At 45.2% G+C, this 18,205-nt stretch overlaps 1 protein-coding gene across 1 annotated transcript in view; it reads left to right on the plus strand.

Annotated features, from left to right (window-relative positions):
* Positions 1–18,205, plus strand: part of EPHA4 (EPH receptor A4) — a 192,509-nt gene that overhangs the window by 125,458 nt on the left and 48,846 nt on the right. Inside the window, exons 6-8 of the mRNA XM_069618223.1 lie at positions 2,660–2,784; positions 5,760–5,919; positions 10,716–10,827. Of these exons, the coding sequence (XP_069474324.1) occupies positions 2,660–2,784; positions 5,760–5,919; positions 10,716–10,827 (397 nt within the window). The remainder of the gene's footprint in view (positions 1–2,659; positions 2,785–5,759; positions 5,920–10,715; positions 10,828–18,205) is intronic.

The following is an 18,205-nucleotide window of genomic DNA, read 5'->3' on the forward strand; positions in this document are numbered from 1 at the left end:
CAGCAATTGCATTATTTCACCAGCCTCATAGGCATAGTGCAAGAGACATCACACACCTGCTGGCCTCTCTGATTTCACAGGATGAGATATCACACGAAGAGATATCACATTGTAGTTTTAAACAGTCTTTATTGAAGGAATGAGCTGTGGAGTAACTTTGCTCAAAATGTTGGGGGGGACATGGCATCTAAAGGAAAGAGGCCCTGCCAAATGAGGGGAACAACATGCTGTGTTACGAAATGTGTGTGGGGGGGACACCCTTGCCCCCCCTGAAATTAGGCCCATGACGTCATGTGCCAATCTCCCATGTGCTTTAGGACAAACCCTTTTAGCAGCTTGCTATAACGGAAGTGTTTCTCTCCTATAAAATCACTTGGTTTTGTGCTATTACCGTAGGGCACCTTGTTCCTGCGTTTCCAGAGTGGTACAAAGACACACACCCCAAAGCAATGGTGTAATTATTTGGGCTGGCCTTTTGGGAACGTTATAGATCCATCCGTGACATCATGTGTTGGCCGCACGCAATGTGTGAAGTAGAAAGATCAGCATTGATATTATGGTGTAACGGTCCCCATGGCTGCTGTCCACCCCACAAGAACCTGGTGAATCATTGTCCATCTAGTGGCTCCAACAACTTAGTATTGCTGATGTCACACACATGCCTCTTTTATGCTTAAAAGGGAGATTGGTTTACATTTTCAAATATATGAAAATATTCTCACGTCGCACCAGTGTGCATAGGTAAGATTATTGGAGGGGAGTCAGGGATAAAGCATCTATGGAGAAAAATAGTTTCCCAAAGAAGGCCCTTGATCCCCTGCCAAAAGAGCAATTCTTACCGTCGCATTGAAGGATTCTTGTCATATATATATATATATATATATATATATATATATATATATGTATATATATATATATATATATATATATATATATATATATATATATATATATATATATATATATAATATCAGTAATCAAAATAAAATGTTGTTGGTGTAGTTCTTATTCTTTAAGGCAACTAAGGTTATTCATAATCTATTTACACCCCGTAAAAGACCAACAGTCTAATCAAATTTTCTTCATCAGACAAGTGAAGGCTGGTGGTGGGTGACACAGCACAGTTCAATTCCACATTGTGCCCTTCTTCGGTGTTGACATTGGTGCAATTATTTAGATGTGTTAAAATGTCCACTAGCAAAGTCTTCTCCTTAAGTTTTAGTGTGTGGTACAGAGCCAAAGTATGAAGCATAAGGAACGATTGAACGACTGACTATCATCATTGCAATGACGTTGTGACAAAATAAATATTACTCCATGTTACTCAAAGAGGTGGTATGGACCACAGAGCTGCAGGCGGGGCTACTGCCAGGTGGTCCAATCCTCCAATGACATGTGCAGTAGTCTCTTGTAGAGTCTCCTGATAGGAGGCGCGGGGGGGGGGGGTGGAGGGGTGGCTCCACCTTACATTGTCTGAGGGTGGCAATTTGGCAGGGTCGGAATAGCAATGGGGAATGCTTCATGCTAACGTAGCCACCACATGGCAACACCAGATCCATATGCCAATAAGCAGTAGAGAGCTGTTGACTTGTAGTCGAACATGGACTTGGGAATATTGTTGGCCCGTCACACCTTATTCCTGATCGCCAATGTTGAGTAGGGGTACTATTCATGATCCTACAAGGCTTCTGCTTTCTCTGCGAAGAGGATTAGTTAGTGCCCACCCGGGCAGACAGTAAATATGACATGCTTCGGCTGGTGAAGTTACTAGACCTATTTTGGGCAGAGTCTTGAATTACCATAATGAGTAAAGAGGGGTGATGCGTGATGGACTCACGTTATTTTGGTGCGCATTGTGATAGTAACGCAGAGTGAACCAAAAACCGGGATGCAAACCATCCTGTGCTGGGACAAACATGATTGGCGTGCTCAGCATAGGAACAAGGGGCTCCTTGATAGATTTTGCAATATTCCCGGGAGACAGGCTGTGCCTCTACTGATTTTCCTAACCAACCATTAACTAATAGAAACCTGTGGTTCTCCTACCCACCTCTAACGATTTGGAGTGTGCAAAATGGACCTGATTTCAAAGTGCAGACCCCTGCACTTTCCAATGCAGGCTTATTCCCTTTGAGACCCAAACGTCAATGGCCTGCATATGCATATGGGAGTCTACAGTCTCCATCCTCTGCTGGTGACCTTTTCTGGAAGCATTTTAAAAAGCAGTTTGTTGTACGGTGTATGGTGGCCTCTCTCGTGGAGATACGAAATGTGGAACCCGTGGAGACCCATGAGAGCAACCACTGGGAGTTGGAGTGGGGAGGGGGTAGCAGGCTTGACGGATAATAGAGCATTTAACTTACCTTTACAATGACCCCTGAAACGTATTGCAAGTTTCTTCCCAACAGAGCTCCGTTTCTGTAGCCCATTGAGAACCATGATCTTTAATGTAGCTAAGGTTTGGCACTCAGCCACAAAGAAATTCCCACGCTGGGGCGTCTGTGCATTTCACTCCCTCCCGGAAACAATAATTTGCAGCTATTTCCACAACAGAATTCTCAGTGCTATAGTGTATTTTTTTGTTTGGGATAAATAGTATGACGGACGAGAGCCTATGATTGTAAACATAAGATGACGTGTCCCCCATTTGTTTTGGCAGCCCCTTCTCCAGTCACCTTGCTCCAGTCAAAGGAGATCACGCGGCACAGTGTATCCCTCGCCTGGCCTGAGCCCGAGCGCCCCAATGGAGTCATCCTGGAATATGAAGTCAAGTACTATGAGAAGGTAAGCGATGCAATGGCTTGTTTGATCATGTTACTGGGTTTTCATTTCTTGCTTTCCGGCTTGTGGGTCAAACAACCTCCAGAATTGAGGCTGGATTGTAGATATTTTAATTCCGCAACAAGCAGTTTTATTATACTGCAGTAGTGCAACCTAAAAAGCTGGAACAACCACTAATGCAAACTGGCCTCCCGTCTCTGAAAGCAGTTTTATACGTCATATAGTACTTCATCCACAGAACAGCTTTTTTGCAAGTTGATGGATTGGTTTGATTGCTATTAGTAGACTGTGCTTAAAAAATAGATTTCTGAGAAGAAAATTGCATTCTCCAGCACCGCGGTCGGTAAAGGCATCATTTCTACAAATCGCATTCGCGTTTTGTGTACTGGAGGAGCCATTTGTATGCTAGATTGGCAGGTAAAGGGACCATTCAGGGACAATTACCTTCTCTTTCCTGGAAGATAATCTGTTATTTTATTGTGAAGTAATAAGAACTGCAAAAAGTACAGGCTCTTCACAAAATCGAGTTTGCCTGATTTTCTGACATTGCCCTTTGGTAATAGTAAAAGGTGCTTTTTCAGCAACAGTCTTGTTCCCGCATTTTCCAAAGGTTTAACGTTTACCCGTTCTCTAAAGCAAAGCTAGAATGAAATGGACAACTATTTCTTCTCAGGATCTGAGTGTGTCTAAAATTCTCTAAACTTAACGTTTATGCAACATTGGCGTATAAGTAAAAAGACAGCTTTGCCCCGTAAGGATGAACAATTCGTTAACCATATGGGCACACTGTCCACCTCCTATTTCCATCTGAGAACCAATCTGGTATATGACCAATACGTCGACTACTCTAGTAGCATATAATCCATCCCCCAGAAAGATAACCTGCACATGCCTTGTTGAAATGACCCAACTCCTATAGGAGTAAACCACCCTTCTCAAAGTGCCCCATTTCCTATATGAGCAAGCAACCTTTTCCTACAGGAATAATGATTTTCCTGTAAGAGTAAATAGCCCGTCGCCCATGAAGGCAACTAAGACAGCTCCCTTAAGAACACACTATCTATCTCTCAAACATCAAATCTTCCTTAGAAACAATCCATGTCCTATGCAGACAATCTTATTCCCATGCAATCCCCATCTTCTATAGACACACGTTCCCTCTTCCAGGCTAACAACCAAGACCCAACCAGCCACCCCAACAAGCAAAAAATGTACTTGGTTCCCAAATGAGCAAATAATACAGCTTCCATCCCTGTGCTTCTAGCCAGGTAAGACGCATACAGCCTATTTTTGCAGTCTCAATTTAGAACAATAGATTTTCAAACCTGTTGATACCCTAGGTCAAGGGCCTGAAACCTGCGGCTCTCCAGATGTTTTGGGCTATGTCTCCTGTGATCCCTCACCATTGAATATGCTGGCTAGGGCTAATAGTACAGCAAACAATAAAGTGAAGGTAAACCCAATGCGCAGTTCCAAAAAAAGTGTTCAAGAAAGTCCAAGTTGTAGAGCACGGTCATGTGCTTAAGTGCACAGTTTATTAATCATAAACAGCCGACACGTGTTCCGACCGATCTGGTCGTTATCAAGGCCTGTTTCCAGGTGATAAAATGGCAAATAATCAAGGTGATTAGTGAATGGTGACTCAGGAAGAATATCACCATAGATAAATCTTTGGTGAGTCAATTGATGTTAATGTCTGTTTAGCATAGATGCTCTGGTAATCTAAACAGACATTAACATCAATTGACTCACCAAAGATTTATCTATGGTGATATCCTTCCTGAGTCACCATTCACTAATCACCTTGATTATTTGCCATTTTATCACCTGGATACAGGCCTTGATAACGACCAGATTGGTCGAAACTCGTGTCGGTTGTTTATGACTAATAAACTGTGCACATAAGCACATGACCGTGCTCTACAACTTGGACTTTCTTGAACACTTTCTTGGAACTGCGCATTGGGTTTACCTTCATTTTATTGTTTGATGTTCCATGTGTCCTGGTGCTGTTTAGGGTGCACCAGTGGAAGGTTTCCAACGCAGCGGAACCACACAGTTCTGATAACTAGTGGTATCAAATAGCGCACTGCTACCTTACGACCCCCAGCTTGCTTGTTTTGCTGTAGGGCTAATAGTACTTAAAGTCCAAAACATCTGTTGAGACAAAGGTTGCAGATCCCTGCTCTAGGAGAACTCTGAACTCCATATCTAAAACTCTAATCGCCTCTAGTCTATCAGAAAAGCAGCAGACTGATGCCAGAGTGACCAATCTCACACAAAACTCGTAGTTCTATAATGCGTTTCTTTATTTCTTGTTTACATCAAAATACTACAAACTCCCAAACATTGGATTAGCTATTTATTGAATGTCGTGGTTCTTGTTTTCTTCTGTAGTTATTCACAATGTTGGAAACTAATGGCATCATACTTTGAGTGTTGGCATAACGACAGAATGTGGACTGTCCATCGCTTTACATCTCTTGAACATGTTGTTCCTGTGTTTGACTGCTCTACTCTTTTGCAAGCTTTTGTCCTACTGTGGCTTAGTTTGTACATTTGAAATCATAATCTAGCCTGTATAATGTCTAGTTTTGTAGTGTTAGATCAATCATGAACTCAATACAAGACATTTTTCAAAGCACACGTTTTTATTTGTCACAGACATGTTTATGTGTTTTGGAATGAAAGCATCTTTACATGCTTGTTCTCTGACTAGGGCAGTTTTTTAAAAGTGTTTTTCTTGGCACAATCCCCGATTTCATCTGTACCTCTATCATACATATTTTTTTAAATGTTTTTATAGCTGTTCATTTTTTTGTGTTTAGCTGGATTACACTTAAAGAAATATGTCTTAAAGTATAGTTATCATCAGTAGTAATTGCAAAACATGTACAACATTATGCATGATCAGCCTATAGGTGCGCAATAGTGAACCTGATGAAACTTACCCTACTCTTTGTGTGTTTTCTACTCAGGATCAGAATGAGCGCAGCTATAGAATTGTGAAAACGACATCCCGCAGCGCAGATATCAAAGGCCTTAACCCACTTACAACCTATGTGTTTCACGTGCGGGCCAGGACCGCCGCGGGATATGGAGAGTTCAGTGCCCCATTTGAGTTTTCAACCAACACAGGTAAGCACTCATACTCTGATTGTGACGGGCCAATATTCCTGCGTCAAGTGCACCGTTGGTTTTGCGATAGCAGATTTTAAAGGGGCATTGTAGCCCAGGGTGCAAAAACATGGCAAAGAGCGAGAATGTGCCTTGCGCCTGTTTTCAGGCTGAGCACATATAATTGTTTTGTAGCACCTACACGGCAAATGCTGGCATGTGCTATTTTTGTAAGACGTGACCTATATGTTTTTCAGTTTAAAAGAAATGCACTACCACCTCAAACATAAATCAGGAAAGCAGCCTACGGGTCTAGCTGTGATTGTGTGATTGTCTCCTAACAAGACCCTGGGGGTCATTACGAGTTTGGAGGCAGCCATGATGCTATCAGCACCATGGCTGCCTCCAAACCCGTGTCCGGGTCTGGGTAGACAAAATGGGGACTTACTGGGTCATTCCGACCTTGGAGGACCCAGTAGGTCCCCATTCTGTAAACCATTCCCCATTCCCATTTGAGCCCCCATAGGGCTCAATGGGAATGGGGAAGGCGCTAATAATGGACCAGACGTCCTTTGCGGTCCCCGGCTTCCTTACCAGTGCCCGTAAACCCTTACCGCCCAACTCGGAATGACCCCCCCGTCTTCCATCACCGTCTTGTGCTGAGCAAGGGGGCATGCCCAGGTGAAAGCAGAATGCCAAAACCACCCCCTTTTTTTTTGTCATAGCATACAATAAATGCACTCTCAAAATGTAACATTACATATAAAACATTATATCCATAATACATAAACAGAATGTCTGTATACTGGCAAGTGGTCCAGGGGAACCCATGGCTCTCCGCCCTACTGGGGCATCGCATGGTGGAGGCATGCCCTACAGGGAAGGTGTCACCGGGAGGCAGCCCCCCTTTCCTACCGGGCCGAGCTACCCCCCCTGGTTCTGCCGACCCATCCCCCAGTGGGAGCCTCCAGTTGCCGTGTCCCAATCTGGGTCTGGGTCACCTGGAAAAGGGTCCCGATGGTCCTCCCCCACTTGCCTAGCCCCCCCTTCTCCTCAAGAACAGGGTTGGCGGGATGGGAAAAGACTCCAAGGCGGCTCTGCGGGCTCTAGGCGGGGTGTAGGCACGACAGCGACAGCAGGACGAGGCAGAGAACGCATGCTCTCCTCATCCCCCCAGGGCTCTATTTAAGCCCCAGGACTGGCGCCGCTGTGCCCTCCCTCTGCCGCCTAAGCCAGTGTAGCCGCCCTGCCGGTCCCCTATTGTGGGGCCGGCCTAAACAAGCATCCGCCCACATCCCTCACTTCTGGCCGCACCCTACCCGCTCAACCAGGCACCCCATAATGGCGGGGTTTTGCCTTTGTTCTGTACTTTGAAGCGAGAAATGTACTGCAGTGTAGCAGTTTATAAAACGCCAATAATATAAAACAATATATAAGGTAAAATAACATCAAGTACAGGACCCATGGACGTCCAATACAAGTGCAAAAGAAATACATTGCTTTTAGTGACGTGGATTAGCATGCAAACACACGCGTTGCCATGGTTTTCTTCTTCACCTATGCTCTTCCTGTGATGAGCTGGCGCCTACTGTACATTCATCAGAACTGCTGCACAACCTCTGCTTTTACACTGTGTCAACATACAGCGTAAAAGTGGCGCAGTGAACATGTGCGTCGCTTCACTATGCAACCGTCTTATAAAAGTTGTGTCCTCATTCATTGCTCTTGATATGATTTGGTCCTTTTCCACCTTGCAGAGCGAAACCTTCCCACTGAATCCAAGCGCACTCCTTGTGCGCGCCTCTGCCTATGATCATTTGAGTTATGCAGATGTATTCTGGCCAGATCCTCCTACCTGACAGTTCTGCTCCTGGGTGGGTGTGGAATGCCAGTTTATTGTTGTTTACACGAGCTTGACGAGCACAAAACACAGCAACGCTGCATCTAAACATGCACTAAAGGTCTGTGAGGGAATGTAAGAAGCAAAGAGGCAGAGGACCGTCCCCTGATGGGAAAATCAAGCACCGGCTTGGAAGAACTAACCGAGGGATAGCCGCCCGCATGCTCTTTTCTTTGGATGAGTTCCTTAGCAGCATCCTTAGTTGGATTCATAGATGACTCCCCCAGCCCGAATGCCACAGACCCTCATCCCCACTGCAGTTTAATGAAGACTGTATACATAGGAGTGGACAAATCACGCAAGCATGGATCTTGGCTAATCCTTCAATTCCAGTCCATGTTTCTGATGGTCATGGACAGCTCTACTTTTTAAATTCAGAATTGGAATCAAGTTTGTTAACTTATTTGCTGCAATGTCCGCTCCTGAACCTGGAGGGCACACGTTTCAAAGCCCAGTTTGTGTTTTTTTTAATATAATGAAGTAATAGTGTGTAATGCGTGCATAGCTCGGAGTTTCGTTTTTGTCATGCCTGCAGTTAACATCTTTCTTGAGATGTGCAGCACAATGTGAAACAGCCTATTGCAATAGGAATGTGTGCCACAAGAAGGGGCCACGCACACCCTGAGCTGATCTACAGAACCTCACTCAAAGTGAGGGAGGGTTTTTTCATTCGATGCATCTGATATACCACTGAGCGGAACTCAACTGCGGTGTCTATTCCCAGTTGGTCACGCATCCCTCTTCTGGAGCGTGCCCGCTGTTGCACATTTGTAGTGCGCTTGGTCCTCTGGAACAGCGAGGCCATTTATGCAGCACGCCCTGTTGATCTACTCTGCAGCACTGAGAGACTACCCCCAGGAGCTGCTGAGCCTCTGGAGGGGTTTGGGGGGTGGGGGAGGCACTGTTCACCTCCAGCAAGTGAGATGAGCATATAGACACCTGGCTTACTCAGGATTCAGGGAATAGCGACAGGAGAAGGCTACATTGGGTTTCATTGGCGTGTGCCCGATCCGTGGGAATAAGGTCATGCTGTACCTTGTATTCCCTGCCGCAGGCACAATGCGGCATCACAAAACAGTGCTACTCATCGGGCATGGGAAGGCCATTCGAAAGCAGCTTATTTCGAGTTTTGACTTGTTATGATTTATTAAATGCCCGACATGTCTTGTGTCCGCACCGGTGGGGATGTTTGCGTACCCACAATGCACATAGATCTAAATCAGAGCTACATTTTCTTTTACAAGGGACATTTTACCACCAATGTTTAAAAAAGAATGAGCATTTGCAGTTAGAATACCATATAGATGGTTACACTTTGGAGCAGTTGCTGCCCACTTTGGAGTAAGCGTAGAGTCTGCTGTTCTATGTTATTGGCACATGGCAAAGGGCATTTTGAATCCTTCAAGCTAAACAGCTGCCCTGCAACTTGTTAAATATGATTATAATCCCAGCGTCCAAACATGAACAAAGAAGTATGTGACTGTGGACAAAACACTTGCGGCCTGATTTACAAAAGCCTTTTTGAATGAGAAATTCCCCATGAAAAATTGCTCTGTAAATCAGGCCCTTTGCCTCTCCGGAGCAATGCCATGTAACTATGCCACAAAGGGATGCACAATGTGCCACCTCTTACTGCCGCCAGAGCATGCCCTGCTTCCCCCTCACACCCTAGATCCTGTGAGTGTGCCTCAGCCTGCTCCCGGCACTGTGCTGTCCTATGCATAACCCCTCGCCACATGCCCTACAGGATCCTGCAATACATTATAAATAGGGTGACCAGGCGTCCCGGGTTTGCCGGGATTGTCCCGGAAATTGGAGCTCTGTCCCCCTTTGTCGAGATTATGTTTCAATTGGAAACTGCAGTGGTCCTGGTTTTTGGTAGTAGGTCTTCATAGCTGGCAGGAATGCACAATCTCGCACAGAAGAAATGCTGCATTTTACAACTTAAGATAGTGTTAGTTTGTGATCAATTAGTCATAAATTAATTATAATATGTGTTTACTTGAACAGTAACTAGGGTGACCAGATTTTCAAAACAAAAAACCGGGACGGCCAACAACATAAAAGAGGGACTACCCCATCGCAGCCCACCAATTGCCGCCCCTCCCCCAACAAGCCCCCACAACCAGCCCCCAACCATATTTCCAGCACTTCTCCTTTCTATAAACTGTTTATAATCTCATTTGTGCAGTTTTGTCTGTGAATCGTGGCATGTTAATTCAAGACGAGCGTTAGCACTAATTGATATTACATCGTCTGCTGGACGACCATGTGCAAGCCAGTCTCTGCGGCACAGTCAGTAAGTGTTCTGACTTGTACCTGAGAGGTTGGGGGTTCGGGCCAACCCCCAACTTCAAAATGCTGAAAGTGTCTAAAATAATTACGGTTTGTATTACCGCAGCCCCCCAAACATGCAAACCCCGGACGGGGTTTCAAGGTGATTTCACCCAGACTGTCCCGGGAAAACCCGGACGTCTGGTCACCCTAACAGTAACACTTAAACCCCCTTCTCCTCCAACTGCTACTGAAGTCTAGTGCCTTGACAGCCACTTTGAAAAGTTAGTCCTACTTTTATGTTAGTTGCTACTCCCGGTTTTTTACTTTTGATTCACTGCTCCCATGGGCTAAATCCGAGCTAACGAAGATACACGCAGAATGTAGAGAATATACTGGTTTAACGTACACATCCCATAAAGTACGTGTTTTGCAACGTATTGGTACCATTTCAGAAAAAGGCGTGCATGTGACTTTTGGATTGTGATGAGTGATTGGCAATCGAGAATCTGCAGTGGCCTGCTTGGTGGCTGACGATGGGGGCGGCAGCAACTGGTGCACAAGACCAGCCGCGTTGCTCGTTAATATTTGGCCGGGTGCACAGTAAGCCACGCTGACTGACGTGCTTTCTCTCCCTTCGCAGTTCCCTCCGCCATGGTTGGCGACGGTGCCAGCCCAACAGTGCTCCTGGTCTCAGTCGCTGGCAGCGTGGTCCTGGTGGTCATCCTCGTGGCGGCGTTTGTCATCAGCAGGAGGTAAGAAGCCCAGCTCCTCTCTATCTCTCCCGTGGGTTGTTTTTTGTTCGTCTCCCCTCAAACAATGCCAGGGACTTTGATTAGCATTTAACAGCGGCGTTTGCATGATAAGGACCCGCTCATGTGCTTTGATCTGCCCACCATTGCCTCAGCAGCCCAACCGAGTGTTTGTGGTGACTGCTACCGGAATGGATATTCAGATGCTAAGTTGATAGATAGTAAATATAAGCGCAGTCGCATTGTTTACGTTGGTTGCGTTTTTTTCTTAGGCGCTAACTTTTTTGAACGCGAATGCCTCGCACACTCCCACCTTCATTCGGCTTCAGTGCCGCCTGCATTACAATATGTTCACAGTGTGTGGCTGCATTCCTGATTTATCTCGGGCACGTTGCATTGATTGATTGGAACACAGATCGTGTGTGTTGTTATGGTAAGGTAAGAGTACAGATAAACACGAGCTTGAGGGGGCGCGCATGGTTTGAGGGTATGCCCCCTGTGGCCCTTCTCCAAAAGGCTCCTTTTGAAAGGGCCCCAGGGAGTTTCCGTGTTGCTCTGCTGGTCGGTGTGGCTGGGCTGTTCAAGGGGCTGTATTGGACTGCTTAACAGGTTTTTCCCTCCTTCAAGCTAAACAGCTGGCCCTGCTACTTGTGGAATTTGATTATAATCCCAGCGTCCAAACATGAACAAAGAATTGTTGACTGTGGACACAACCCTTGGGGCCACTCAGCCCACCAGGCAGTGATGCAAGGTTATTCTTTCGGGGAATGCAGCCTTTGTACAGGTCCTAGTCAGTGGTGCCCACTGACACCTCAAGTCATCGTGCCACAGTTGCACTAATGGGCACCATAGCTAAACATGTCTCAGATGGAATGACACATCGCAGGGACGCAGTGCCCCACCAGAGTAGGGTTGGGTCACACTGGAAAAGTGGTATGCACCGAAACACACACTACTTCAAATGAGCAACCTCGGTTGGGCTTCTTAAAGCGGACCCTGTTTAAATAAAAAAAATGCACGTTTTTTTGTCTATTTAGTATGCGATGGTCTGACATCCTTATAGTTGCTTCTTTTAAATACACACATATTTTTAGTAAAATATGAAGGAAGCGCCACTTTGCAGAGCGTGCCACCTCTGCTTTCAATCTACCTATACAATAAAAGGCCATATGTATGTTTTTCATTGTATGTTTGTTGATGCAGTAGCTTCGCCTGTTGACACACAAAAAGAAGATGGTCTAATTTGCATAGCTTCGCCTGTTGTCACCAATAGAGGGAGCTGTCAGCTTGAGCTATGTAATGTTCCTACTCTGTCAATGAAAACCAATACTTTGGCCCGTGTACACTGGCCTGTACACTAGTTTACTATAAAGGCCCTGGGAGAAAAAGTGAAGGCGTCATGGGTAGCCAAATGAATCCCTGCTTGTAGTCACAGAAACTTGCCGGGCAGTGATGGTCCTTAATTCAGTGACATGGTGTTATTTTAATTGGAAATGTTAAAATGTTTAAATACTCTGAAAATAACAAGAAAACCAAACCATGGCACAAGGGAAATCTCATTCTGAGGCGGGGCCTGTCGGAGCGTATTAATCTCCCCCGACAGGCCTGGCCACTACAGGACAAGGCTTTTTTTCCCTAAAGCCTGAAGCTCTCGCTCATTTGCGAGAGCTGCAGGCTTCAGAAAAAAATACCATTAATACATAATGGTGGCGCTGCACCTGCCAGGCATCCCTTCAAGCCGGTGGGCTGCTGCCACCGTTATGGAAGAAAGGTGAGGCCGATGGAAGCAGAGGCCTTTTTTTCTAAAGCCTTAAGTTGTAGCTCATTGGCAGGAGTTTCAGGCTTTAGGAAAAAAGGCCTCGTCTTCCAGCGGCCTCACCTTTTTAACCTAAATGGTGACATGTTCCCTCTCCATCCTGGTGAGAAGCAGCACCACCATTAAGGCTGTAAAGGCGAGGCGCGTCCCCTGCCAGGCAAACCTTTAGCAAATAAATGGAGAGGTCAGCAACCTCTCCCTCAGTGGGAGAGGGTGCTGCTGTCTACAAAAGGCTGCCTGGCCGGAGTGCCTGTAGATCATTGAGCAGGGGCTCGTCAAGGGGGCGTGGCCTAACAAGCCTGCATACGACCCCCCACAGTTAGGCCACGCCACCTTGATGAGCCCAGGCTCATTTTACAGGGTCACTTAAGGCACTGGTATGTACAGAGCACATCTTCGGTGCCATCCTTCCTATGCACAACCTGCACACACAGCTGAAACGAGTTAGTTCAGACACTTTCTCCTGGAATTGGTTGCATGGGTATCGCCCACGGTGCATGGGTGAAACCCCATGTTGGAAACCTTACCCGCTTTGCAAAAGTCACTGCATGAAGAGATCATCTGGGCCTACCTCAGCGCAATCAAGCTGCAGCGCCAGATCCTAGCACCCCTGCAAACCAACCTCACACAGTATTACTGTTAATACTATTGTGATTTGTTTTTTTACTGTGCCATCTCACCAATGTAGTACTCTCAAAGCACTTAGACCATGTCCGAGTTAAGGTACGTGCTAGTTTTCACAAATAGGCAATGTGTATTCACACCATTCATCCAGACTCTGCTTTCTCAAATACCAGAAGTGTGCAACGACTGCACTTTTGGACAATTATACAGTACCGTGAAGTCTTGCCAATGACACCTGGGCACTACACATAACACGTTTGATACTGACATCTACACGTCTCTTAGCCCCCCTAAAACTGAGGTAGGAGTCCATTTGAAGAGTCCCTTCTGCCACTAAATAATTCTGAAAGGTGAAGATAGCACCCCCTACACCAAAGCACATGCACTCTGCATTTATAACCTGATTGACTGGGAATGTATTGAATATCCCACGTGATGCCCCTCAGGTAAATAGTTTATTAAAAAAGATGATTCTGCAAAAGCTCTCTTATTTTCAACCCTGCCCCCCCCCAGTCTCTTCAAAATTAATTCTATTCCATTTAAAATCTATCTCAGCTGCGCTGAACCCATGCACTTGATAATGCACGAACAGCTCTGCCCCACCCCTTGTGCTTTTGACACATCTTGATGCAACTGTTGACCTTCAACCCTTGCTGCTCTTCTCAGAATGTTCATTTCATTGCATATCATTAAGCATCGCAGGGTATATACCACGCTTGTGCTAAAATTGCCTCATAAATATTCATACTGTGTACCTGGGCCTTAGATTTCAGTATGCAGTGTCGAGGCCTTAATCGTGTTGCTTACGCAGAAGACTTGTCAATTAGTGCATTTTGCGGCCTGGCCCAAATGATTTGCAAGCTCACAGTGAAACCATCATTTAAGTGAATGTACAAGACCAATTGTTAGGATAGAGAGTGTTGTACATAACTGGCAGGTCATACTGCGCTGCCTTCTACAGAAGGTGGGGCGTTTATGTTATTGACACGCGCGGTCTTACATCAGCATGCATTCAGGAAACTGGGGAATCAGCACAATTATAAAATCTGCGCAGGAGACGTGCAGCGTAATGACTTTATGTGGGCGGCGCGCTATACGCGCTCCTGCTGGCTCCAAGAAAGGTGAAAGCACATATAGAACGGCGGTGCTGAGAGACAGGCTTATGGGCGGTGATTGCGGCAGAAAATAGCATCGTCAGGCAGGATGACTTAATCTGCTTTCTGCTTTTATTGATTGCTTGATTATTTAGGATGGGGTTGATAGCAGGAAGCATTGGATTTCTAATTATGAGTTGCCACCATCGAGCATTGACCCTGCCGCCTTCTCCGGCCAGACTCCTCCCTCCGCCCCTTCTTCCGCCATTAAAGGATGTCCTTCCCTTGGCTGATAAGCACTGCCTGCTGATTGGCCCTCCATGGATCACTTTTCTGAAAATGAAATGTCAGCCCTTTGGCCTGTTATTGATTCACCATAAAGCTGTCAGGGATGTACGCCCTTACCCAGGTAGGCTGCCAAAGCCCACGCTGGCAGTCTTGTAAGAGGATTCAATTCAGCACTACAGCCAAGTTAACGCCTAGTCTAGAATACTGAATGAAAACCCTTATGGATATATCTTTAGGTCCAGTTCATGCGTCCTGGATGACTACCCTTGTATAACACCCCTCTCTTGGAATCCCCCTGACCCCACTGAGCCAAGAAGTAGTTCTGTTTTGCAAGTTTAAAAGGTTTATTTGATAAATTAAAATATATATATCACACTTTATAATAAATTAATAATTGAATATCACACTTAATCTGATATGGTAAATATTAACAACGGAGAATCTGGCACTAGCACACTTCTTTATAATGACTAATGAGTTGACCTGAAATGGATAAGGTAGCACACTGGTAAATAGGAACAAAAGTATAATGTGGTAGAGGATGCTTTATGTAGCTCAGGTGGATGCAATATTCAATGAATGTAGTACAGAAAATACGCAATATGATTCAACCAGACAATGTAATCACTTTTCTCGGGCTATTTCCTCCCCCCCTCTTTATGCAATGCAAGGAAATGGAAGGAAAACACACAGTCCTCAGAAATGCAATCAACTGTAATTCAGTTCAATCCCAGCAAGCTTACAGAAAACAGATAGGAGTTTTGAAAACACAGGCAATGCTTGGATATGTGCTGGCAATGAATGAGAAATATGCTAAATTTGCTTTTAATTCCCTTATAGAGGTTCAGGGTGAGTGGTATCTAGTTAATATTAGTCCAGGCTCACACTAGCAATGATGCAGGGATAGTTAGCAGGTTAAACGAATTTCTGGCCAATGGAAAGCAAACAGCAGTAGTTTTTACATGTGAAGAAATTGCAAATCGCGGTAAAATTCGCGGATGCGCCGAGCGCTATTACAAAGGAACCGCAAGGACTATCTCTACCGTTTTGGGGTCCTAGAAAAGCCTGGGATCTCAGCTTCCAAATGAAAGTTATTGCAAGTCTCTAGCCCAAACGGTTGCGGAGATATGAGTAATTTAGTAAAGGTCGTTTTTGGTTTTGTAAATTTTAAACGCACACTTTTTCAAAATGACAAGTGACAAATTTTTGCAGCTAGAATGACAGGTGACAGCTAGGAGGCAGTTCTACTTAGGTTAAATAGATTGAATTAGATGAATTTAAACTAAGAGATGTGTTCTGAGTTTTGCTAAGTACTCACAAGAGATTTTGAACAGGAAAGCGACTTGGTCACGGACTTCAGTCTGGTCAGGTCTTTCCGGGTTCTGCTCACAGCGCCTGGCCTCTGGAACTGCTCACAGGGGTCTGGTCTCTGCTAGGCACCGGTTCTTTGGGTCTCTCTGCTCTGGATAGATTGAAGTCTCTAGTTTGGCTTTCTGGAGTTTGATGGAGGTAAGTATGGATTTTTCCGGCAGAGCTTTCAGCGGCAGATGGATTTGGCAGGCCTCTATCTGTCCTGTCTGTCTGCTTTTATGTGTTTAGAATGTGGGTGTGTTCTAGCATCACTGACCCTACCTCTCTCTCAGCTTCTAATTGGTCAAACTTTCATTCCTTACTTGATTGGGGGAATGAAATGAAGTGTCATCATGATGAGGTCTGTTTATGATACAGAGAACCCACCCCTGTCAACTTTACACACAATCTATATCTGACCTAAAAACATATTTGCACAGGTACACATTTGTTTAAAATTACATATACATGGTGTGGCTGAATTTAGCCATGTCTATGTCCAAATCTGCTCATTCTCGGAGCTTGCATTCAAAGAGTGTACATAATTGACTTTTTAACTGCTTTTTCAATTTCCGACATGGACCCAACTTTACATACATGTGTGCAGGGGGTAGGGACATTAACTGATGAAGTTTCAGATTTTTAACATGCACACATTTAGAGTAATATCCACTTTTCCGCTAAAACCTCCCCGAACATACCACCGGTTCCTACCACGTCTTAAACTGTGGGCAGAAAAATCACAAGAATTATGGTATCATTTATAAAATTTTCACATGTCCGCTCTATGAGTTATTCATCTTTTTAAAGTTATGTTCTGGCTCCAAAGGGGTGTGGTTTACCCTCAGCACAAGGTTGAATTTCTGGTTCTTTCCAGTCCTGCCAAGCCAGCTTGCTCTCACAGGCAGTGCTCCTCCCAGCTCCTGCCAAGAGGAAGCTACAATTTACGACTGCGGTAATAAAAACCTTTGCCTGAGTGAAGAGGGCTTTGTTCACTCTCTTGCAGAGCACAGATAATTCAATTATCAGATAGATGGCATATCCTTAGCCTGGGCAGCAAAAGGAAGGTTGGCCTGGGAACACAGTGGTGACTCAAGTTTCACTCCTGATGGGTAGTTGCTAGGCAAAATCAAGTTCCTTAAGCCAGACCTTCAGCTAACTTTTTGTTGCTTTTAAAATAACTTGTAATTTTACACATGCAGCTAGAATGCTGATTCTAAGTGCAAAACTATGACATTTCAACAGTTACAAAGGCATGTGACACCAAACATAGGTCACTCATTTAATTTAACATTTTCGATTTTGGTGGTTTTAAATCCAGTTGCAGTTAGGCTTAAGCTGCTGACTCCATAGCATTTTTGTTATAAGCATTGTTTTTGGGCTCTTCATTTCCCAGATTTTGTAGGCACACAAAACTCCATTCTGCCAAATGTCTGCTGGTGTTCAGTGAATATTTTGCACATGTTGCAAGGTTTGAAATAGGCATTTTGCTTGCCTTCAGAAAAACACACAGAGTGGTTTTAAAACGCCGGCTTTTGGATAGTGGTGAGTACTGGTACTGCACCCATTTTTGGGATTTAAGAAATGAATTCCCCACAATTCTAGGTTGCATTTGGCAATCAGCATTGCCATTCCCAATGGTTTCAGACTACTGTGCGGGTAGTCCAATGGTGGTTTTAAAGCGCTTTGAAGCTAACCGGCGCTACTGTTTTTCCTTTGGCAACCCATTTCCCTCATGGCAACCCGGCCTTTCATTCTCGCACTGGTGGGTGGCAAGTGAGGCAACCATTTTGGTGGGCGCACAAACTGCGCAGCTTTCCTGGATTTCAGCGCACATGTGGGTTTTCCGCCATCTTGAATTTTCTAAGCCCACAGCACCAAATGTTGTAGCAGGGTAGCTTAAACGTGGGTCAGGACACCCAACAAGTCCCCCCCACGCGACTGCACTTTGAATTTGAGTCGATGGGGAGTCGCGTGCACAAGGGTTTTGACCCATGCACCGGTCTGTCCGCATAATCTTCTTCCTCTTCTGTAGATGGCACAGTTCAGCATCTTCTTCTCCATCCGGTACTGATCGATCGGTTCTCCTCGCCGGTCCTGATGGGAGTATTGGGCGGTCCACTGGGCCCATTGGATCTCCGTTCCCGGTCTCCGAATCGTTCTTCTTGGTCATCCTTCATGGTTTCATCTCTCCTAGGATGATAAAGCA

Source organism: Ambystoma mexicanum, chromosome 10, assembly GCF_040938575.1.
Source record: "Ambystoma mexicanum isolate Mex_15411 chromosome 10, UKY_AmexF1_1, whole genome shotgun sequence".
Classification (NCBI taxonomy): domain Eukaryota; kingdom Metazoa; phylum Chordata; class Amphibia; order Caudata; family Ambystomatidae; genus Ambystoma; species Ambystoma mexicanum.